Source organism: Choloepus didactylus, chromosome 17 (genome assembly GCF_015220235.1).
Source record: "Choloepus didactylus isolate mChoDid1 chromosome 17, mChoDid1.pri, whole genome shotgun sequence".
Classification (NCBI taxonomy): Eukaryota; Metazoa; Chordata; class Mammalia; order Pilosa; family Megalonychidae; genus Choloepus; species Choloepus didactylus.
The window spans coordinates 70,738,087-70,762,246 of record NC_051323.1 but is presented as its reverse complement, the minus strand read 5'-3'; the positions used below and the strand labels follow the sequence as shown (position 1 = coordinate 70,762,246).

Sequence of the window (24,160 nt, the reverse complement as noted above, 5' to 3'; positions counted from 1 at the left end):
GTTGGCTTAGAGAGAGAGGCCACATCTGCACAACAAAAGAGGCTCTCTGGGGATAACTCAGGCAAAATGACATGCAAGCTTTGCTTCGCCATTGCAGAAATAAGTTTCGTAAAGGCAAGGCTCAAGATTGAGGGCTTAGCTTAATCAATTGTGAGTCCCTAGTGCTTGAGAGAATATCAAGAATTCCCCAGGTGGGGAAGTTTACTGTTTCCACATTTTACCCCAGTCCCTCAAGTAGACTTTGTGGATACTTTTTACATTTTCTGCCCAAAATACTCTGGGATATATCCAGGTAGAAATGTTGTTTGTACTTTGTTTTCTTTAAAAGCTTTGTTCTAAATGTGATATCATTGCTCTTTGATATTGCTCTCTGTAAAGTTATAATTTGTTTTTCTTTTTCAAAATTGCATTTTAAAAATTTATCTAGAAGATAATGAATAGGAAAATATGCTCATGTCCTTCAATTTCATCTACAGTTTAGGGAACAGTGGGTATCAGGCTGCCTTAATTTGGGGTTCAGTTTTTTGACTAAAATGAGAATGAATGAGTCTAAATATTAAAGGTGATGACGGGTGTGTGCACACAGGCGCCCACGGAGCCTCATCTCTAATTCTTTTTTGTTGTTTCATATTACTGCCCCTTCCCCCTTTGAATTTCATGAGGATTCTATAAACAAGCCTAAAAATTTTTATGGAGATGCCTTAAAATGCCCTCAAAGACCAAGGGCAAAACAAAACATAATGCTGGTGGAGGACACAGGTACCAGGAGCACCTGAGGCTCGTTGGCTTTGCAGCGTGTAGCTTCTGAAAACAATGAGGCATATTTTCCCACGTCGCCTTCATGCGTGCTCGCAGCCGTAACTGCCGCCTCCTGTGGTTGGCTTTGTAGCGCTGCTCACAGCCATCCCAAAGGCTGACTCACTTCGCCCCTCCACTCTTCAGTCTTTCATTTTTCCCGCCTGTGTGGACCCCGTCCGGGTGGCAGCACAATAGAAGCACAAGCCGGTACAGGAAGCCGGGCATTCCACGCACTTCCCTCTGGTTGCCCGAGCCAAGACATCCTTCTTTCTGAGCAAGACAGTCGGCAATGTCAGTTTTGGACACCATCAGCTAGGAATGTAGTATACTACACGTCTCCCAGAGATTAGCAGTAAATATAAACTTCAGAAGGCTTTGCCTGAATACATCTGCCAGTCTGTAACTTACTGCCCTGCAGAGTAATAGCTGCCAGGGGTCAATTAAAATGGGTTGTGGCTCCTGACGTGACACATGCAGACAAATGATCGGTTTAACCCTCTCCTCTCCATCTGCCAGAAGCCCAACGGTGGACTCCCCAAAAGCAGAGAAGAAAAAACAATTCACTCTGTAGCTATTTGTGGTTATTTTGCATCATTGTGACACACGATGTGTTATTGCCAGGGCCATGAAAGGAGGCAGACAGATCAGGCTTCTAGCAGGTGAAGGAGGTGTCAGTAAAACTATCTGGGCTTTAAGACGTCCAAGGTCGTGAGGTCTTACGAGTCCCCAGGCCAGCTGCCTCTGTGGCCTCACTCTGATTCTGTTTAGGAGACAAACTCTCCTCCTGCTCTGAATCAGCTTCTGGTGTTTTTTTTTTTAATCATATTTTTTTCTTGTAGAATATAACATATATACATAAAAGTGATAACTTTCCAGGTGCAATTTAACAAATAGTGAGCAAATTTCAAAGAATATTATAGGTTACAATTCCACAATTTCATTTATTCCCTTATTATGAAATATAATATATATATATACAAAGGTAATATCTTTCAAAGTGTGTTTTAACAAGTAGATATATAGGAAATTTTCAAAGTTATTGTGAGTAATGGTACCATAGTTTCAGTTATTTCCTTATTGTGAAATATAACACATATACAAAAAGGTATAGCTTCCAAATTACAATTTAACAAGTAGCTATAGAACAAATTTCAAAGGATGCTACGTGTTACAGTTCCACCATTTCCTTCTGGCTATTCTAATACACTAGCAACAAAGAAAAAGAAAATTACATAAAGATTCAGTATTCATGATCCTTTGTTAAATTCCAGCCTGCCTCTGGTTTTGACAGAGGTTCTAGCAAACTGCTCTCCTGCGTTCCTGACCTGGGGGTGACCGCGGAACTCTGAGGTCCTGTCTTCCAAGGCTCAGGGTCAGCTTCCAGCTCTGCCGTGGCGCAGATGGTGACCTCTGGGCTCCCACCCCAGCCTGGTACTTGGCTGAGACTCCTGTATCCCTGATCCTCTAGGATGTCCCTTCATGCTGATGAACTTGGCCACAGGCCCTCATGGTAGGAGCCCAGCATGAGGCGGCTTGTTCTTCTGGGCAGATGCGCCGGGGAAGGTTCCCAGGCACGAACTGCAGCTTTGTCACCAGCTCTCATGGAAAAGTCCAGCCACGTGCTTTCCTCTCTGGTTCACTGCAGGCAGTTCTGGGACTCCAGGGGATAGCGGTCAAGAATGGACCTTAGATGGCTCTGGTGTGGATTTTATATAGCCTCTCTTTCTGGTACAAAGATCCTAGAGAGGCATGCAAACAAAATTGCTCTATTTCTGACATATCATAAATGGGACCCTCTACAGGAATAAGCAAAATGGTAGCTTTTATTGATCCTAAGCACACACATATATTTAAACCGGTGCCAAATTATACCAACAACTCTATTGAACAAAACTTAAATTTAACATCAAATTGGGGGCTGACATAAGAAGCTGGTGTATTCCCTCTAACCTTCTCTATTTTGCTATTTTGCTGGGATTATAAATGTCGTGGCCTCACTTGGGATGGCTGCAGCTCAACGTGGGTTCATGTGAGAGCTCTGGGGTGACTTGCAGCTTTCTTCCTCGGAAACTTCCAGTAACCGACAGGTGAAGTGGATCCAGCCAACTGGTTGCACTGGTGCATTAACCACACGCAGACACCTTATGTATTTCCCAAATGAAATTGCTGTTCACTTGCTCTCATCTTGTTCTCCCTCTTCTTTCCCTCACTTTTCCATTTTTTCCCCCAGAATAGTCTCCTTTTGTCCTCATTGGAACCCGTATTCACACAGGCCTCTGAGGCCCTTTCCTCACTTCCTGAACCTTTTCATATGGAGACGTTCTCCTCCTTTGGGTCACAAGCCCCTCTCAGCTCTTCCTCCTTCCCTGCCCCCTTAGTGATGCAGAACCCACAGCTGCTTGCTTAGCTCCACGGGCAGGTGCTCCACACTCCTGGGGGAGGGCTGCCCCAGGAGCCTCTGACTTGTTCCCCTCTCCACCACTGCTCTGCTCACTCTCCCCCCCCACCCCAGCACCATGTTGGACACAGGGTCTCTCTAAAACTGCTCTACTCCTGGAGTTTCACATGGAAAAGCGGAAAAAAGTCACCTTCCAGGACTCTGTCTTACCTTCCTATACTGAAACTGCTGCCATAGCAGTAGTAAAAAAAAAAGAAAAAGAAATTAAATTAAAATTTAAAAGATGCAAGTAATGGTGGTGAGAGTGGTGAGGGATGGATTGTTCCTTAGAACTCAGTATTTCAGATTCAGGGACGTCAGGTTTACGTTCATTGACTATCAGCCTGATTTGTTCTGCTCCAGCAAGAAGTTGTTTTCTCTCTAACTATGCATGCCACTTGCAGGTAAGCAAAAGAGACCTGCCCCAAATCAACGAATTCCCAAGCACACCCAAGTGGCTGTGTAAAGGCATAATTGCTTGTAAGCGAAGACAGTAACTGTGCAAGTGCAGGGCTGCTGGTTCAAATCTTGTTGGGAAGTGTTCTAAGACAGCCTGCTGATGTTTAAGTCAAAACTAGAGTTGCATGACTTAGAAATCAGCATAGTTGTTCCCATGGGTGCAGGAGGGAGACCATCAAGGAAGGTGCAAGCTGGGACAGGAGTTTGCCAGGCAACAGAGAGTGAGGGCAGGAGTGCCACAAGTTACACGAGGAAAGGCCTCTTGTCTCCCTGGCTGCAGGTAGAACAAAGAGAGGGAGCAAGACGGGGTCTCACTGGCACAAATCACAGAGCTGGAGGACACGGACCTTCTCCAGGGCCTGGGAGCACAGTTCTTGCTCTCCTGACTACATTTTCCTAAACAATATTTTTAGAAAAAGAAAACCTCTCAAGAATTTTCTTCATCTGCTTTTACCATGACCTGGAAACTCCAGTGACCAATAGCGATTATAGGGAAATAGACAGTCCATGCAAACAGGGTGGAGAGAGAGAATTGTATGCATAATATTTTAACAAAACAGGGAGGTAGGTTATGTTGAAGGCCATCTGCAAAATGCAAATATAATTACAAGTTGTTGAAGGGAGAGGGAGAGAGAGAGAGAGAGAGAGAGAGACCCCTTGAATTTAAGGACAGCTAGCTGAATGTTTCAGATCTGACAGTAATTTGTCCCGGGAACGCATTCCATCCCTTTGGGGTGGTAGATGACTGATCTGGTACTTTTGTAGAGTGCTTGCTCAACATTTCTAAATGTGCAGAAGTTTCCAAAAGATTTTGTGCTGTTAGAATAGCCCAGAATCTTTGAAGCTTTGTTTTTTGTTTTTTGGCAGATGGTACTAAAAGAATATGCTGAAGGTCTGACATTTTAGAAAATCTTTTCCTGGTACTTTGACAGTTGGCTACCATGGCAATGATATAGAAAGAAGCTGTCTATTCCAGAAAATTCTATCATCAGCCTTGAGTCCAATTTTAAAGCACCCTCTGAAACAGGTGAAAGATATTCCTAAATCTAGAACAACACAAGGCCACATAAAAAATGTTTTCATCATACAAAAATCCATTATCATGGTACAGAATCATCCACATGAAATATTTCATTTTTCAGTTGTTGAGTAACCATAAAAATGACTTGAAGAGAAACTAGATAATTTGAAATAGCTCTGTAAGGTAAGAGAGATCCTATTTCCTTTGTTTCACAGGAAAGGAAAAGAAGACACAGAAAGGTTAAAGATATTACCTGTGTCCACACCTACAGCTCCCCAGGAGAGAGCTGAACTGGAACCAGAGCCCATCCCACAGCCTGGCTTTCAAAGGCATGGCCTCCCTAACCTTGGCTCTTTCTAACTAGACCATTTGGATTTTCTGTTAAAAACCCTGAGCAGAGACCACAGTACAAAAGAATGTTGGTGGCAGTGGAGAGAGAGCTTGGGATTTTAAAGTTGCTGGGTTGACTCATAAAGTTAAGTTGCAAAGAATAACTTGAGACTTCAGTGTGGTTTAAAATAAGCATTCTGAGAAACAAGTGAAGCATGAGACTCTCCAGTTTCAGGGAAGCTGGGAGAAACCGTCAGAGGCCACACGAAACGTGTTTCAGGTATTTTAGAGATGCAAGCACAGTTCATTCAAAATGGGGTTTTGTCAGGTTTGCACAGACTCTAGCCATTCACACTTCTTTTAAGTGGATTTGGAACTGCTGACTGAGGAAAAAAGAAAGTAAAACTATTGTGAGGTCAGAGGAGTGAATAGAGTAGTGCAAAAAAGGACTGAAATCAGAGACAAAAAGATCTCAAATAAGAAACAAGAAGCAAACTTTCTCAGGGTCCACATTAGAAATTGCATTCATCTCAAAACAGTCCAGCAGCCTGTGTGCTTGATGGAAAGGAAACAAGGCGTGTGAATGTTTTTTTTTTGTTTGTTTGCTTCATTTTATTGGTCATTAAATAGCCAAATAGAACTTTTTTAATGAGTTATCAAAGCCACAAGGGGAACTTGTATCAAAGCTTTAACCGAAAGATGGCAAACTCAGAGTCAGGGAATTGTTCGTGGATTTGGCTCAAGGTCAGACGTGTTTTGAGGCTTTCCACATTGACTATTTGCATCAGTTTTTGAAAAGAGAGAGAAGAAATGGGATCTGGAAAGTTTGCATCTTAAAAAAGAGCCAAGCCATTTTCCTCCTAACCAGAAGCAGGGGTGGAAGGAAAAGGGTTTGCCTTTTGTGGAGGGCTGAGTTTTCCCTGCAAGTCAAACAGGCAAAGGAAGGAAGTCTGGGCCTGCAAAGAACAGAACTAATTGGAAGGAGTTTCTCCCATCTGCATGGAGGGGACGGCCCTTCCTTGGGTCTCAGATTTTGCATGAGGCACACAGGCCTTGGCAGGTGAGCCTCCTGCCTGCAGGTTGTCTTCCAGAGCCGTCACCATGCTCCATCCAGGGAAATAGTGCTTTTAGAAGAAGCCTGAGTCCAACTTTCTGAACCATCCTGCTGGGGTCTGGCCTCAGTCATGGTGGGGCGTGCAGGGATCTGCCTCCTGGCCCCTCTCCCGGGAGCCCGGTGAGAACCTGCCCCACAATTTACCAACACCCCTGTCCCCTCCCCTCCAGCTTTTATGGTTTTAGGCACTTACTCACCTCCAACTATCCCAGGCAATTAAACGTGATTACCTCTGGGTCAAAGGTGAATGATCTGCCAGTTTCCCACCCAAGGCTTGAGTGGGAGAGCCTGCCTGAGAAATCCTGTTTCTTAAAGGGGATAAAAGTTTTCTAAAAATCTGCGTTGAAATGGTCATTTGGGGTAATTTAGTGTACGAAGGTATCCCAGGCTCATTTTCTCACTGGCTCGCTTTTATTCCTGGTGACAGCACTGAGGTCCCAGCCCCCCTGGGGTGGCCACAGCCCCGAGGGTCACCTGGCCCCCTTGCCCACTTCCTCCCTGTGACCAGAGCCCCACCCCAAGGCATGTGCCCGGTGTGTGCCCGCAGACAGGCGTGTGCCCGGTGTGTGCCCGCAGACAGGCGTGTGCCCGGTGTGTGCCCGCAGACAGGCGTGAGGACACTTGCAGAAGCTCCGCCTTCTCATGGCGTCCTGGAGGGAGTTAAGTTTCAGCATCTGTACCCTGAGACATACAGTTTCCTTTTTCCTTGAGAGTTTTTCTCCCTTGTGTTTCCCTCCAATGAAGTAACTGACAGAATAATTGCAATCGGGTTTTAGGGTTCGAGCCTGTGTCTATTCTTAGTCTATCTCTGTGCCCACAACCCTCTCCAGAAACTGACCTCTCAACCAGCCCTTCATTGCAGGTTTCTGGTAAATCACTGAGCCCAGTGTTGGCATCACCATGGAGTGTTTTACCTAATGTGTTGTCAGTTATCAAAATCTCTGGGACGGCTTGCTAAAAGGCAGAGTGGGGCCTGAGAATTTCATTTCTAGCAAGTTTCCAGGTGATTCTGCTGCTGGTCCAGACTACGTTTTGAGAACGGCTGACTTAGACTGTAATATCTTTTCCTTCCTTTCCTCTCTTCTTAGCTATGCTTCTCCCCAAAAACCCAGCCACTGGAGAGGAAGGGAGAAGTTATGGGTGGTGTTGGCTGGTAGGGGGATGGCAGGAGAATTGAAATAGGCAGAAAAACTGGAAAGACCTATCACAGTTGTCACTTGGTCCCTTCCCCAGCTCAACCACTGTTATTAGTTATTTCTTGATTTTTTTTTCTTTTACCTATGGCAGAAAGTTATTTGCTCTGGAAGACAATCCTTCACCTTTAGAACTGGAACTAAGCTTAATTCTTCCTTGTAATTCTTTCCTTCTTATTCTGGATTCATCTCCTCTCTCCCTTCTGTCTCTTCTTACTTTGAATAAAAGCTGGTATTTATGTCATACCATTGCTAAGTGGTTATTAGGCATCATCTCATAAGCCCTTCACAACAGTTTCACAAAGCATACACTGTTAGCCCATGTTTCATGTGAGGAAAGTGAGGGTTGGAGAGGTTTTGTGATGGTCCAAGTTTGCGGAACTAGTCTGTGGTAGGACTGGGATTCAAATCCAGGCTGAGCTCCAGAGGCCAAGTTTACCGCCATAGTGTTACATTTTCTGTAGTGTTCTAGCTCCTATATTTAAAATAGTCAATTACAAAATGAAAGACTTGTCTCAAATTAAGCAATTCTATGAGCCATCCATTCTGCATGTGTGTGTGTGTGTGTGTGTGTGTGTGTGTGTGTGTGTGTGTGTGTATTTATTAAGCGCATACTATATGCCATGCACTGTAGTTAAGGTCCTGGAAATACAATGTTATTCAATATAGAGCTTTTCAAAATATAGAATTGTTCAAGTGAGTACCTATGTCAAGTCTAGAAATTGCATTCCCCCTTCCTCTTTGTGTCCAAGATCAAAAAAGAATTATTTTTTAAGAAAAATTCTCCAAATCTCCTTTGACTTTCTATAAATCTGTTTAAGAAAGTTGTTTCACTGTTTTCTTAAAGAAGCATTATTACTTTTATTTTTAAAATATTTTATTCATTTTTTGAATGGATAATACATTTGTATAGCTCAAAATCCAAAGAAACAAAAGAACATACAGTAAAAATTAATATTCTTCGCTCTCTGAGCCACCAGCCACCCAATTCCCCAGAGGCAACCATTTATACATATACTTGTCTTCTTCCCTTCCTTTGTTCAGTAACACAATGGTTGGTTGCTATGTACTTAGCGTTCTCTACTTTTCTTTCTCTCAGTTGATATATCTTGGAAATCATTCCAAGTAAATAAATACATTTGCCTCATTATTTTTTCACAGCTGCATACATAAACACTTCTAAAATTACTATAACATATCCAGCTAGACCCCTGTTCTTGAACTTATAACACAGTCCAATATTTTGCTGTTACAAACAATTTTACAATGACTACTCTTGTATGTATATCATTTTATACATGAGCAAGTATATCTGTAAGACAATTTCCTATAAGGGGAAATGCTGGGTTAAGGGCAAACAGTATGTGCATTTGGAATTAAATCCTTTTTTAAATTATGGAATCCTCCAAACATTAAAGGAGAAGAGGGACTAGTATAATGAACCCCCACATATCCATCACCCAGCTTCAATGGTTACCAATAAACCATGGCTGATATTATTTCAAAACTCAGTCCCACCACAAATTATTTTGAAACAAATCTTGCCATCCTGTTATTTCATTGGTAAATATTTGGTACTATTACTGAAAAAGTAAGGGATATATATATATACATATATATATACATACATAAAATATGTGATATTCTCATACATAAAATAATTATTTATATCATCAAAAATACTGTCACATTTTTTCATATTTCTCAAGAAATTAATTTTTTAATTGTTCTTTGATTCAGAATCCAAATAAGGACCATACAGTGCAGTTGGTTGGTAAGCCCTTTTTAATCTATTGTTTCCCTCTCCATGTCTCTCTCTCTTCCTTTATTTTTTTCTCCACCCCTCCATATGTGTATGGTGGGAGGTGGGGGGATTGTTGTAGGAACTGAATAAGTTTACTTCCAGAGTTGGATTTTGCTGATTGCATCCCCATATCATTTAATATGTTCTTCTTTTAATCTTCTAATACATCTTTCCTCTTGGATCAAAGGGGAAATGCAAAATTAAATCATAGATTTTCTTAAAATAACAATAAAAAAACACAACACATGTCAGAATCTCTGTAATGCTGCTAAAGCTGTAATTAGAAGAAAATATATAGAACAAAATAACTATATCAATGAAAAAGAAAAATTAAAATAAATGTATTAAACACTTGACCCAGAAAGCTAAAAGAATAAAGTCAGCCAAAAGAAAGAAGATAAATCAGAAATTAATGGATTTCCTTATTTTTCAAACTTCTTTTTACAAAATGAAGCTTTAGTCTAATCATTTGAGAACTAGGGCATCATCTTTACTTTACAACTACAGGGGCAACAAAGCTAGATAACTGTCAGAGGGCATGCACAGGGCTTTACTCTGAATTTTAAGATACTGGCCTGCCTTGATCATCGGTGGGAATTAAGGTAGAGCCAGATTCTCTGGCTCTTGGTGAGAAGTTGTGTGTTTCTAGGGAGGAAACCACGGCGTAGAAGACTGAGCTCCTGACGCTCACTTCCAACTCGGCTGCAAGTCTGTGGGCAAGCTGTAGCCCCTCTGGGAGCTACGAATTGATGGGTTGAGGGGGGCATTTCTGATCATGTAAAATGCTTGCAGGGCTTTGTCATCTGGCAGACCCCAGTTCAAATCTCAGCTTTCACGGTTATTATTCAAGTAGTCTTGAGCGAATCTCTCTGAGTTGTAATTTCTTCACCATAAAACTGAGGGAATCATCCCTCCCTTAAAGTGGTGAAGACCAAATGAGAGGTCACGGAGAGCTGTAGGAAATAGCCTCCTTTGATCCTCTGGAAACTATCACCAAGCAGTGCCAACCCAGCAAAAGCAAAGTTTTTCCTTCCTCCTCTGGAGAGCGCACTGCCCTGAGGTCCACTGGACGGTGAAGATAACATGCAGGCCCATAAAATTCCCCGTTTGCAGCGGCAGAGCCACCGGCTTTTGGCCCCGAGCTTGTCTTCCACTCACGCGTGCACGCCCAAGGTTGAGACGCGGGCCACCTACTCCAGACCAAACATTTCTATCACGATGCCCCGTTTCCCAGGCATGGGGCGCAGACTCTCCTCTCTCGGTGCAATATGTCCCTCCCCACCAAGCGCACAGCTTCCCGCCCTTGCCCCGGTCTTTGCCCGCCGCCCACTGCCTTCCATTTGTTCTCCGCCCTGGAGGGAATACAGACTTCCCCCAGCCTCCCCTCCCCTGGAGCGGTGGAGACGGGCGCTCCACCTGGTCCTCAACCTAATGAAACAAAGAGCTCGACATTCGTACTTCTTTTTGGTCACCCGTTGGTTTCATTTAGTGACAGAGAGGGGGCTGGAAGGTAAGGCAGAAAAAGCCCACCGTGCAACTACATCCCGGATACACACATGCTTCCTCCTTCGCCAGACGCAGAAGGGTGGCCTCGCTCCGTCTCTCGCCTCCGCCCCCACCCCCACCCGCTTTGCACCTTCTCGGGCTTCCCAGGGAACCGGAGCTGGGAGTCCCGGGATGGGCAGATTCCTGCAGCTCCGACCTGGCCGGGGTCCCCTGCAGGGCTGGCGAGCGGCGCGCGGCTCCGCAGAACTCGCCTAAAACTGGCCCCCTTGTAAACTGACACCAGGGGCAAGACTCCCCAGAAGCGCCCAGGCGCGCGGAGACTCCGGAGGCCGAGGAGGAAAAGACGCAAAGCTAACAAAGGGTCCTGATCGCCGAGGCGGCGCGCTGAGCAGGCGGGCGCGAGGCGGTGCGCGGCCCCGCTCCCTCCCCGACGGCTCTGGGGCTGGTGGAAGGGGGGCGCCCGGCGCCCACGCTCGCCCCGCGCACGGCGCTGGGTGCCAGCTGCGGCGAGCCCCGAGCGGCGCGCGTCTCCGAGGCGTCTGTCTCCTTATATGGTAAAATGATACGGTGGGGGTTTCTCTAGGGCTGGGAAGCGGCGCTGGTCTACACTCCTGCCCGACTGCGGAGCCGAGTCCCAGGAGCCGCCGCCGCAGACGGCAGCCCCCGGGTGTCGCGCCGCCACCGCGCCGCCCTCGCCGCCCCGGAACGGCCCGGCCAGCCCCAGCCAGGGGAGACCCCGGCCCTCCGCGGCGCGGTGAGTACCCGCGCCTCGCCCCTGGCCAGCCCGAGAGGGAGCACAAAGGGGCTTTAATAACAAAGGCTTGGGAAGAGGGGAGCGGAACCGGTGGGGTAGGGGTACCCCAGGGTGGAGCAGGGGCCGCTGTGAGGCTGGAGGGACGCACCCGAAGGAGGACCTCAGTCTGGGTCCCCGAAAAGTGGGTCACGTACCGGGTGGCCAGGAGGGGCCGTGCCACTCCCCAAACGAGCCCTGGGCAGAGGCTGGCCGCGGGTCCGAGCGCCGGGCCCCTGCAGCAAGCTGGTGGTGGCTGCCGTCCCTTCGCCCTCCCGGGGGCTCCCCGGCCCCTCGCCAGCTGGGTTTGTCCTGGCATGTTTCCCGCGGGCAATTTGCGCGCGGATGTCAGAGGCATTTTCCTGCAATAGAGAGTAGGGCTTGCAGTGTGGCCTCGCGCCTTGACCATTTAGAAACCAAACAGCAAGTTAAAAAAAAAAAAGAAAAAAAAACTTGGTTTATTTTAAACGGAAAAAAAATAATTTTTTTTTCATTGCACTCGTGTGATAGATATCTTAGCATACCTGAAAACGCTGGAAGAAAATGTTTAAGATTGTTTCTGCTTTTTAATGATGAGTCAATCATGGACTATTTACTTTCAAATCTCCATTTGGTTTTCAGTTCTAACTAGTCTAATCCAGGTTAGATGAAATCTATGCAGCTGCTTTCCATGGCAAGGACACTCCCTTGCCCTTCTTTTCGGGAAGGAATAAATCATAATCTGGGACCAAAATCAGGAGAACTGTGTGCCAAACACAATGCCAGACAGGCCTCATGTCTTTGGTTGCTAACTATGGTTATGTGTTTTATAGTAAAATGTTAAAGAAGGCTTTGGGGCGCATGGAAGCGATTTAGATCAAAAACCACTGGGGGCAACTCTGCGAAGTGCAAGAATTCCTAGTCTGACAATTGAACTTCCACCAAACCAAATTCAGTGAAGAAAATTTCATTGTGCATTTATATAAACATTTTTCACGTGTTTTCCAGATTTAACTCAATCTGAATTTTGAAAGATTACCGGTTTTAACGTATAGAATATGGTTTCCTCAGTGTTTGTTATTCTATTGCACTTCAAAATGCGCCTCTGTGGCAGCATGATATTAAGGGCTGATGTTGAATTTAGGAAGGACGGGGCACTGTTGGAGACACTTGGGTTCACAAGTTCAGGTAATCCTTGCAGACACTCCATAAGGCAGGTGTGAGAGGCTGAGGCCACACATGGTCTGGGAGCTAGGCTGCCTGAGTTGCATTCTGTGTAATTTGGTCAAATCACCTAATCTCTTGGTGACTCAGTTTCCTCATCTGGAAAATGGGGATAGTAACAGCACTTTCACTGCAGGGTAGTTATGAAGCTGCACATCAAATGCACTGAATATGTATTTGATATTATCCTCATATTAACAGATAAAGAAGCTGAAGCCCACAGAAATTAAAGTTACTTGCTCAAGATTTCCCAGCTTGTGAATGTTGCCTCTGAGCCCTGACCCCAGACAGTGTAACTCCAGAGCTTGTGTTCTGAACCACTAAATTCCACTAGGGGTACACCTTCATATTTCAACGATGCTTTGCGCTTCATACTTTGACCTAAGATTGCTTGTTAAATCCCCTCCAGGAATGAAAGAAATCAAGAAAAATTGCAGACAAAGACACCCAGTAGGATACTGAAAAATATTAGGCATCAGGAACTCTGGGTTCCACCTCTGCCCTGGCCTGATGGCCAGTTACCAGCCTCTGTGGCTCAGCTGCCTCATTTGTCAGTGAGGGGGTTGGAGTCGGTCAACTTCTCTCTAACTCAGATGCCAAAAACTTCCTTGTACTTGGGTGAACAAAAACAAAACATTAGATACTGGGTATTTCCGGAGTTGTTTTATTATAAGAATTGTATCAAAGCCACATTTATCAACTGCCCTATTTCCCGTGGCATTTTGCAGAGAGACCACTTCCTCAAGATCACTATCTTGAACAAAATGCATGTGCTTTCTTTATACATTTCTCTAATGACTGAGTTCAGAGTCATCCCGGAAACCCAGCTGGCATTGTGACTTTGGGGTGACTCAGATGGATTTCCTCTGTCAGTCTTGTATTATAGATTTCAGCTTTAGCTCCCCAGGAACATTTGCTTAAAAACTGTCTTCACCAGCTCTCATGCTCCCTTCTTTAGGATTCCATCGCTGTTTGGCTTCTGGTGGGCTTGGGTTTACTTTGGCTGTAAACTGCGGTTCCCAATGTATAGATCTAATGGGCCATCTGGAGCAGCATCAGGTCTCACCATCACCTGTGCTGTTCTTGAAGGGCTCCTCACACCTGGGCTGAACTCTGACATCCTGTGTCATCCTCTTGCCCTTGGCCTTCATACCATGCTGAGTAAGTCTGATTTCAAGGTCTCCTCTAAGCATAGCATATCAAGTGAGGAAAGTGATGCTTGGGGTGATAGAGAAGGTTGTTTCTATGGGCAAATAGAATGAATCTCAAGGTGTACCCTTGAAATCTGTAGATACTTAGTTTGTCAGTTCAAAAGAAAATAGATGTTTGTATTTGATGATATGGTTTCTGGAGCAAAGAAGAATGAGCCCATCAATGAACGAAGTAGAAGGAAATCAGAATCCTGGTTCAGTGTGCTAAAGAAACACCGAGAAAAATTCACCATGAAGAAGCAGGGCTGGAAGGAGAACGAAGAGGCCAGTCTTTCATGGAAATTGGGGTCCCCAAAGGAAGAGGCTGGTCTGGGGCCATGGGAGATGACGCCCAGGCAAACAGAGAGTGAACAACAGAAACTGCCTTTTGAAGATCAGAGGAGATGGTTGAAAGAGAGAGAGCGGTTATAGTTTTGTTGGTGCAGAAGGAGAAAGCATAAGGAACTTGCTGCCGTGGTTTTAGGTTCCTGGGGAGGCAGTGGGAGAGCCACCAAGTGGAATCTTTCCCTGTTCCCTCATTGGAATGATTTATGAACCTACAGCATCCCACCACTGTAACCTGCATTATTAAGGTTGTCTTGCATCGATTGAACTGACATGTTTTGAGATTAAAGTACAAAATAGTATCTTAAAGGTGATGTAAATTCTTTGGAGGTAGAACTAAACTGCAGTTCTTTCAGAAATTGTGTATTTTATCTCGGTATCTCAGTGCCTAATATAGTACGTGGAAAGTAGTGGCTACTCAATGAATCTTATGGAATGGAATTAAAAAGTCCAAGGGACATCAAAACAAGTATCGTTACTTTTTATTTATGGACTTCAGGTCAGAAATTTAGCATTTATTTTCCCATTCCTTTTTATTACCTATTTAATATTCAGAGATAATTAGAAAGACAGCGTTTGGCTGATTCAAGCATTGTCTCATGCAGAACATCTCTTAAAACAATCAGAAACTGAGATTTTTAATATATTTTTGAAATTTCCCAGTTTATGTAGCATACAATACATCCCTCATGTCTGCGTATAGATATATTCAATAAATGCTCATTAAATTAATCATTAAATATATCACACAGTGGGGGTATAGTCAGTTTTACATCTTATACCAACAATTTAAAAAATCAAATTCAAATTAGTTCTAAATACGTGAATTTTCTTTTTAAAAAAAAGCAATATCCCTTGAACCTACAACCCTCTTCCTTTTACTGGAATTTCTGTTTCTAAAAGAAACACTTCAGCTAGACTAATGACATGAGTGGCGGGTCAGCCATGTTTGTCAATCTTTCCATCCACAGGAAAACAAACTGGTGCAGAGTATTCTCTGACCACATTCCTGAGTATGAGAGTTCTGTGCCTTTGGGTAGAAGATACAGGATCTTCCACCCAAAAATGTGCTCAGTGTCTGTAGAACATCTGGGGCCTTTTCCTGGAGCATATGTCAGAAACTGCACATTCTTCTCAAAGATGGTTGGGAGCGACTCCTGGCTGGCTTTTTTGCTCCCTGACCTGGCCAAGCCCTATCCGGGACTGTGCAGCTGTGTATTTATATGGGTTTAGAGTCCAAATACAATAAGAAAAGTTCTACCCACTGGGGAAGCAGCAGCTTCACTGGAAGGGGGAAAGAGGGCGGCCATGGAGGAGGAAGCAGTAGACTCAGGATCTGTTACATTAGCAATTTTAACGACACCAGATGCCAAACCAAATTACATTTTGGGTTTGCTATGCACATAAAACATTCCTCGTTTTCATTAATTTTTTTTGTCCACATATTTGTATTCTGAGATATTTGTATTCATCCATCCATCCATTTGTGCAATCTTTCGACAAGTATTTATGAAGTCTCTGAACTGTTACCTGTTGACAAAGCAGCAGTGATACACGGCCCCCACTTTTGCAGAGCTTACATTTTGGTGGGAGACATAGACAATCTCAAACCTCAGTGTGACATGGTGTCATGAAAGCATTGCATTTAAATCTATTCTAAAAAAGGCCCCCCATGCAACAGACCAGTTTCCCTAATTTTTTTTAAAACCTTGGTTGATTTTGTTGGTAAGCCTTGCAGGGTTTTCCCAGCAGGGCCCTTGGTGGCGTTTGATGATGGGCATGGCTTTATCGAGGGGCTGATCTGCTGAAGGTGCTTCTGCATTTGTTGCTAGAAGGGCCTGGAAACATTCATAGATTTTCTTTAGGAAATGACTATGATCGAGTAGTCTCATAAAGCAAGAGCTGATGTACAGGAACACTTTGGGGTTTGGAGGTGGATGATAAAATGATTCTTTAAGGGGTCAGATCAAAGTGAGTAGTCAAATAAAGTGAGCAGTGAAAAGGAAACTGTAAATCTGGTCTTGATATGGCTTGCATGTCCCATTGAGTCTCTCATTTGGGAAAGATGGGCCAAGCTCCTGAAACTCAAAGATGGAGCCAGATTGCCAGGCAGCAGCTGTCTGCCACAGCAGCCCCCTCCCTCGAAGCTCAAGAAATCTTGCTGCTAGAAAATTGCATGTGCTTTCTGGGTCCAAATGGTCTGGCTTACCTCTTTAATAACTTGTTTACTCTCCTTCCGTTCTCTCTGACACCACCACTCTCTTCTTCTTTTCCCTTTACTCTGTTTTCATTTTCCTTCTCCCTTTTTTTCCCCATGTTTCTCTTCTCTCTTCCCTGCCCCAACACTTTCCCCCTCAAACTTTGTTTTTAAGGTTTTAAACCTGAAAAGATAAGAATAAATCACGTTCATAAGCCTGTGGACTTACACACCATTGCTCCATTGTTCTCTAAACTTTTATTCTTACATGTGACTAAAAGCTGGGCTGATGGAAGACTCAGAGATCAAGAACTCTCCAGCCCATCCTCATCCGGGGAGCTGCAGCTGGTTCTTGCCTCACCCCGTGCAGTTAGCTTGGCCTGGAGCCATGCTTGTACTGGAAGATCCAGGCTGAGAGAAGAAAAGACCCGCTTTTTCAAGTCCCCTGGTTGTTCAGAGCCGAAGGGGGAATGACATCAGCGAATGATTTAACCCTGGAGAGAGATCAAACTCCAGGACACTGTAATTTGGATTCGAGTCAATGAAATAACAAGTCAGCGGTCGCACCTGATGTTTAGGTGTCTCTTGCACTGGCATTGCTTAATCCTCTCAGCATTCCTGTGCACCAGGTAATGGGCAGGAATTATATGTATCCTGAGGATTCGGAGGTTCCAGAGAGGAAGCAGATTGTACACAGTTAGGTTAAAAAAGAATCCTTACCAAACCATGACGTCCTATTTTTATTTGAAGAAACAGTTCAGAAGTGCAGTCTTAAAATAATTTGAGTCGTAGCCCCTCGGTTCTTGTGCCGTGCATATTTCGTGGAGCTTCCTGTGTCCCCCCAGCCCTGTGCAGGCAGCAGGAGAGAACACGCTTACCTGCTTTAGCTTCCCATTGCCTCCAGGATAAATCCAAGTTCATGAACACGGACATGCAAGGCTCTCCTTGAGCAATTCCTGCCAACTCTGCTCTTCGGTTGCTTTCGTCTTCTGGCGTCTCCTTGCCACACGCTGCTTCTCGTTTCTGTGCCTCTGTGCACTCTGCCCCCTTGGCCTGCGCTGTCACCTGCTAACTCTTTCTCAGCACAGGGAACGGCCCTTCCGGGAAGTCTGCCCTGCCCTCCCCAAGGAATGTGGCTCATGGGGTACATGGGTTCCCATGACACCCTCTGCATCTCTGCCTCCCTCCCCTGGCACAGTCTTTATAATTCCGTTGGTGTATGTTTAGCCCCACTGGACTACAAGCTCTTTGGGGGTGGGGTGGGGTGCATCTTGTTCATCTTTATGGCTCCAGCACTTTGCATAGCATCTGGCTCACAGTTCCAGCTCAACCCATGTTTCTTGAAGGAGTGAGCAGCCATTTTATAGGATTAAAACGTGCAATGATACTGGGGTTATAATGTAGGACTGTAGATACATTTTTCCCATTCTAAAGCAGCTTCAGATTGATAGCGTAATTTTAAATACACAAATTATTTCTTTGTTAAAAAAAAAAGACTATTCTGTTTGGTAGCATTTAATTAAGGGAAGAATTAGTTTTAAATTCAATTGATAGAAGGGAAGCTCTTAGTTTTTCTCGTTAGCTTAGGGACTACTTATTTTAACTGTCAAGGATTGTGTTTAATACAATTCTTTGGAAATCTTTAAGAGGGCCTCCACAGAAGAAACTGTATCCTGCCATGTTCCCCATTATTGGTGACAGGTGCTCATTTTACACCCTTTCCAGTTGGTTGGAGTAGAAATGCTCTGCTACATGTTAAAGCTGTAGTGAGAGAAGATAAGGAACAAGATGGGAGAGAGACTCACCATCATCAGAAACAATTTTATAGAAGTGGGAGTCGTACCACGGGGCCAAATGTCTCATCACACTTTGACCTCCTACACTGTGACTGCTTGGAGTTGCTGTCAACCATAATGGGATAAATCCTCAGCCACACTTGCAGCACACGTGGAGCCCTACTTGTTCTCAGAGTTTATCCCTCGGGTTTTTTCTCTGTCCTGGCCTTGTGGAATTGGAGGATGTAGAAAACACATGCCAGGTATATGAGCATCCAGAGCATTACTTTGGTGGGGGAAAATGTTCACCCCCTTAAGGATCTAACTGGGTTGAGAACGTAGAAGTGGTGCTATATAGAGATTATTTGGGGTGCAGTCTATACTCTGTTTTATGGATAATCTTGGGGGCTATTTCTCACTTTTAAAATGTGACGATTTGTAGTCTATTGCCTTTCATTGTTCTCTTTTCAGATTCTCAAATCATTACTCTTATATAGTGTCAACAGAATAGGTGGTATACCTCTGGCATCCCCAGCCAAGTGGCAGCCTTTATTGGAAAAACATATATGTTGGAAGGACAGCTCTCAGTTGGGATAAAATAAATAATAGGCATTTTGAAGGGCAGTAATTGAGGAATTATAGGGAAGTATGAAATCTTCTACCAGTTTATCTGCTGCAACCCGAGGTGGCATCAGGACAGAGGATATTTATGTTGGAATTCAGAATAGTAATTCAAATGCCCAAGAGGCTCATCTTGTGATGTTATCACAAGAATGTCCAGACAATGTTTTCTTTAACTCCAGGAAGAGTGACTGAGAAGGATAGATTCTGCCACATGTGTCCAGCTGCAAGTTTCATATTCTTGGAAGAAAACTGTTCTCTAAACACAGAAATAGCCAAGTATAAATCCTTGAAAGATGGTCCTTTCTCTGCTTATAGTTGTCAAGACCTTGTATACTCAAGAGTATAAAATTAATAAACACTATTAAATATGCTATTATAAACCAGGCAGCAATATTTTATGTACACCAGATGGCATAATTCTGATATTTCATTCTCAAATGGTTTAAATGACTGAACATAGAACGTTTAATTAGTATTTGTGAAACTTTGCTCGGAGTTACACAGCAAACAAGTCTATATATTTAACAAATTATACAACTTTGCACTGTCAGTAAATTAAATATTGCCACTTAAGAAAATATGTTTTTAATGCCCTCATAGCAGTCCCCACCACCAGTGTTCCCGTAGTAGACCTTTTTCTTTCTGATATAATCCTAACAGTTCTGTATATGCAGGGGCATGCGAGGGTGAGGAGTGGTGAGAAACATCCCCTTCCTTCCCCCCACCGCCCACCCTGTCCCTTTCTGCTCGTGTACCCTGCATCCTCCTCCTGCCCTGGCATGGAAACGCATCCTTGTTCCTCTCCGAAAGCCACCGGGTATTGCCTGGAGGTGCCATTGACTGCAGTCACTTCCATTTCCCACGGGGGGCTGATCCTTGATCTTGGAGAGTGAGCTGCTCCTTTATCCTCCTCTTTTGATCCCTGGAAAGCTGAAGGATGATCTTTTAATCTGGGAGAAATGACCCATCCTGAGGGACACTTGGCACCTTTTCTTGTGCAGGGCAGATCGTGCTTCCCAATGCCATCTCAAGGTCACAGATAATGCCCTTGGCATCTAATCTTAGATTTACCAGCTCCAGTATCCCTTCCCTCTGCTGCTGTAGTTTCTTACTGTTCAAAGTGATGAATCAAAGGGAAGCTCATGGAAAATCTTTTTATAGAAATGGACGTATTGTTTCTAGTCCTGCCTCTTTATTTTGGAGGCAGGGAGAGAGGGAAGATTTAAGGTTCTGTCACCCTTTGAAGCACACACAGAGCCCCACAGGATAAGGACTCGGATGTGAAGTCTTATGCCTCCAAAATCGAGACAGCTTTATTTGACACGGTTAACACTAGTTGGGCCTTTAAAAGAAGTGGAATGCATTTAAACAAAAAACTTCCCCCAAATCATAAAAAAAAAAAAAACGATCGCTGAAAAGGATGACTGTTTAAAGAGTGACTTTAAATTGTTCACCCAGAGGAAATAGCTGCCTCTTGGCTGACAATAACACTAACAGAGAGCAGGACAGCTAATGTCTTGGATGCGTGTTATTCCAAAGGTGCTCACGGAAGATGTATTTTTCCTTTTCCTTGATAGGTTGTTGAAAAGCCCGGTGTCAAGATGACTGAGCGCTTCGACTGCCACCATTGTAACGAATCTCTCTTTGGCAAGAAGTACATTTTGAGGGAGGAGAGCCCCCACTGTGTAGAGTGCTTTGAGACCCTCTATGCCAACACATGCGAGGAGTGTGCGAAGCCCATCGGCTGCGACTGTAAGGTACCTGCCTTGGGTCTCCTTTGGGGACCCCATCTGGGGAACTGAACGGGGCTGCTCCTTGGGGTGACTCTGCCGGACCCCTCCACGTCCTCAAGTACTGTCGGCTTCTTTGCATGGTTTCTTCAGATATCCTCATTCTTACCACCTGTGGAAATTCTGTCTTTGAAGCCCCCCTACCCTCAGATGGGCCCGAACCCTTTAAAAGACCTTTTCCCTGCCTTTCCCCTCAAGCTGATTTGATCTCTCACCTCCTAATTCGATAGCGTTTGATTAGTGTCTTTCTAGGACGTCGGTGTTGAGTGTCCTAAATTCACCTCCATTGTAGTTATCAGTGTCCTTGTCTAACTATCCCACCCCATCCGTTGGTCATCTGAGGTTCTCAAGGACAAGACTCCTCTCTCTTACCCGTGTCTGCTTGCCCAGCGGTGACTAACGCTCAGCAGGCACTGCTCAGTAAATATTTGATGAATGAATGTGTAAGTGAACAGCAGTAGATTCCTAGATAAATGGGCACATAAAAACACTAAATTCCTTGTATCGTGGGCTCTTTTATTTTTAGTGGAGGAAAACCAGGATTTTTATTGTTTCTTTTTAATGGGAAAGGCTCGTGCATAAGGAATTAACAGTTTTTCTTGGATGGCAAAGCCCAGTTCAAAAGAGGCCACTGGTCAGTTGCGCTGACTGAACTGTGTGGGGTTTTGGGAACCCTGGCCCCTACTTCTCAGCTCATTCTTTGTCAAACCTGAACCACTGAAGGACACCCCTAGAGGTCCATTCATATTCTAAGATCTCCTATATCTTCACCTGCCAGATAGCAACTAAAACACTTTGGATAAGCACTTCAAGTAACTATCATCCTGAGAGTCAAAGAATTGGCTACAAAATGGGGCCACTTTGGGATCTCTAAGGGCATTGCCAATTCATGGCATTTGAGTACGCCCTGTCTACTTTCATTGTATTGCACTCTTTAGGGATTTCTATCACTCTCTTCTGATTGTGAAAACCAGTACACAATTGTTGACCAAGTTAGGCTATGTTTGCAGTTGGGTAACTGTAACATATCAATGCCAGTTGCTTATATTTCTTTCTTTTATCACGTAGTTTGTAGGAATGGCAATACGCAAAAGGCTGCCCCATCAATTTCTATTGCCAGGTGTTTAGTGACAATCAAGGGATGGTTTCCATCTTGTGCAGAAAGAGTCCTCTTCCCTGAGCAGAGATGAGGGATGTGCATCATGGGCTACTTGAAACCAAGCTACAGCCATGTATCTCTCGGCTTCAGAACAGAAGTGGCATGCCAAGTGGATAAGAAATTCAACTCAGCTGCAGAATTGTGTGAGCTTTAAAACGGTTCACAGATTTGGCTACAGTGAGCAAAATAAGCTCCTCTTGCTTTTGCTAGTCTAATGGTTGAACATCTTCCTATCTCCAGTTTTGCCTGATATATGTCTCATCATACCTAATGAATATTCTTCATCCCTTTTTCATTTATTCAATAGGCTAAACATACGAGCTCAGACGCCAAACTGCCTGGTTCAAAGCCTTACTATCTCTGTGAGCTTAGAACAGTAACTCAACCTCTCTATGCCCATCTCCACATCTATAAAATGGAGATAATAAGGGTGTCTACTTCATAAGATTATTACAATATTAGCTTCAAAGCCCTTAGCCCTCTAAATAGCAGCTGATATTATTATAAACTCCAAACTTCCACTTGTCTTCTGAATACTTTCCCATTCTTTCTGCAACCCATTTCCTCTACCTACCTCCTGGAATCCTTCCTCTCTGTCAGTTTAAATTATGGAAACATCAATAAAAATGTCTGGTTTGGAGAAGAACTCGTGGGCAGAGAAAAACGTAATTATTTTATAGAAGTTTCACCTGGCGAAAAAATACTTACGCAGATGAGAAGTTCAGTTATGATCCTGACAAACGACAGCTCTAGTTTAAAGGGGAGATTTTGGATGTTTGGGGCTGGTCATTCTTCACCGGTGCCTGAAGTAGAAACAAGCAAAAATCACTTGCCGTTACTCCAATATGATTTAGTGGAAAAGACCCTTTAAACTAGTCATCCTTTGGCAGATGGTTTATGAGCAAATAAACAAGAATCCCCCAAACTGGGCCAAAATCAACAAAGCTGCTGCAAAGTCAGGAGTTAATCATGCTGAACTTTTCAACCCAGATTAACAGTTTACGATATATGGGGTTACGCTCTGTGATTTCCTACATTTTAGAACAAAAAGGGATGTTGAATTGAAGTTAGACTTTGCCATTTGGGGCCCTGGAATACTTGGGATGGTTTTCTTGCCTTTCAAAAATAAATACTTAGTTGACTTGGTGAAGAAAGCAGTAACAGAAAAAAAAAAATGTTCCTGTTATTTCAGGAAGTGAAGCAAAAAGTCCTGGCAGACAGGGAGCTTGGTAGAGCAACTGAGCCAGCAAATCTGGTTGCCATTCTCTTTTCTTAAAATAGCACAGCCATTGTGGACCTCACTTAACTTTCTCCCTAAAGGATATGGATAAGGGTATACTTTTCTGCATTTTCTATAACAGTTTATTTCCTCTATATCACCATTCCTGCACCTCTGAGAAGTGGCACTATACTCATGCACATCATAAATGGACACACACACACACGCTATTTTCTACAACATTCTCAGCACAAGATACCTGGGCACATTTCATAATCTGGGTATAAGGGTAGAATTTTAAAATATTGACAAGCCTATGAGAATTAGGCCAATTTGAGAGTACTGACTGGCTTTTTGGGGGTGATTGGGGGAGGAATTTTATGTAAATACCTTTTAAAAATTTTTTTATTTTGGTTATGTATATATATAAACATACAATTTGCCATTTTTAAGTATACAATTCAATGCCATTAGTTACATTCATTGACATTGACTGACCTTAAAATGAGACAGACAAAACTTTGGACCCTTTTCTTCATTAGCTTGCGTATGTTTGAATATCGTTTCTATAAAGTCACTCGATTATATTCTTTATTTCTATTAACTTACTTTGAGAAAATGCTGTAATTGCAAAGGGCAAAAATCATTCATTTTTATGGCCCATGCAACAGTTGAGAAAACGTAATACATAAATTTTATGATCCTCTGATGTTACACTGTTCCCGAAATTTTTCTTGGACACCTGTTGATATTGGCAAAATGTATTTTTTTTAGCCTAATTACGGATGTTTATTGGATGGGTCTGCCTAAATTCTGAGTTTCAAAAATTCAGGAAACTCAAGAAAAGACAGACTGGCCAATAACTCCGGAGATGCTGCTAAGTCTGTGCACAGAGCAGTGACTTCAGCAAGCCTTGGGCCACATGCCTTGCTCAAACTAATTTTCTGTGACTCTGAGCAATGCCATCAAATCCAACAGGCTGCCAACCTCCCCCTGTCTCCCCCCACCATGGGCACCAGAGGGTGTGCGAAGAGGAGGAAATAGTCACAGAGCAAAACCCATTTGCAGACCTACACATAGCTTCCCTTACTAGTCATAGAGATTGCCACATGTTGGGTGATTTTTTGTGTGTAGCTACCTAATTGCATGTTCTCAATTCTTCATGACACCCTATAGGTAGGAACTTTCACTGTTCTGTTTTATGGA

The 24,160-nt window shown here is 43.8% G+C and overlaps 1 protein-coding gene across 1 annotated transcript in view; it reads left to right on the top strand.

The window, feature by feature from the left end:
- Positions 1 to 11,154: 11,154 nt before the first annotated feature.
- Positions 11,155 to 24,160, top strand: part of FHL2 (four and a half LIM domains 2) — a 38,439-nt gene continuing 25,433 nt past the window's right edge. The window contains exons 1-2 of the mRNA XM_037806777.1: positions 11,155 to 11,416; positions 20,364 to 20,543. Coding sequence (XP_037662705.1) covers positions 20,388 to 20,543 — 156 coding nt within the window. The 5' untranslated portion in view covers positions 11,155 to 11,416; positions 20,364 to 20,387. The remainder of the gene's footprint in view (positions 11,417 to 20,363; positions 20,544 to 24,160) is intronic.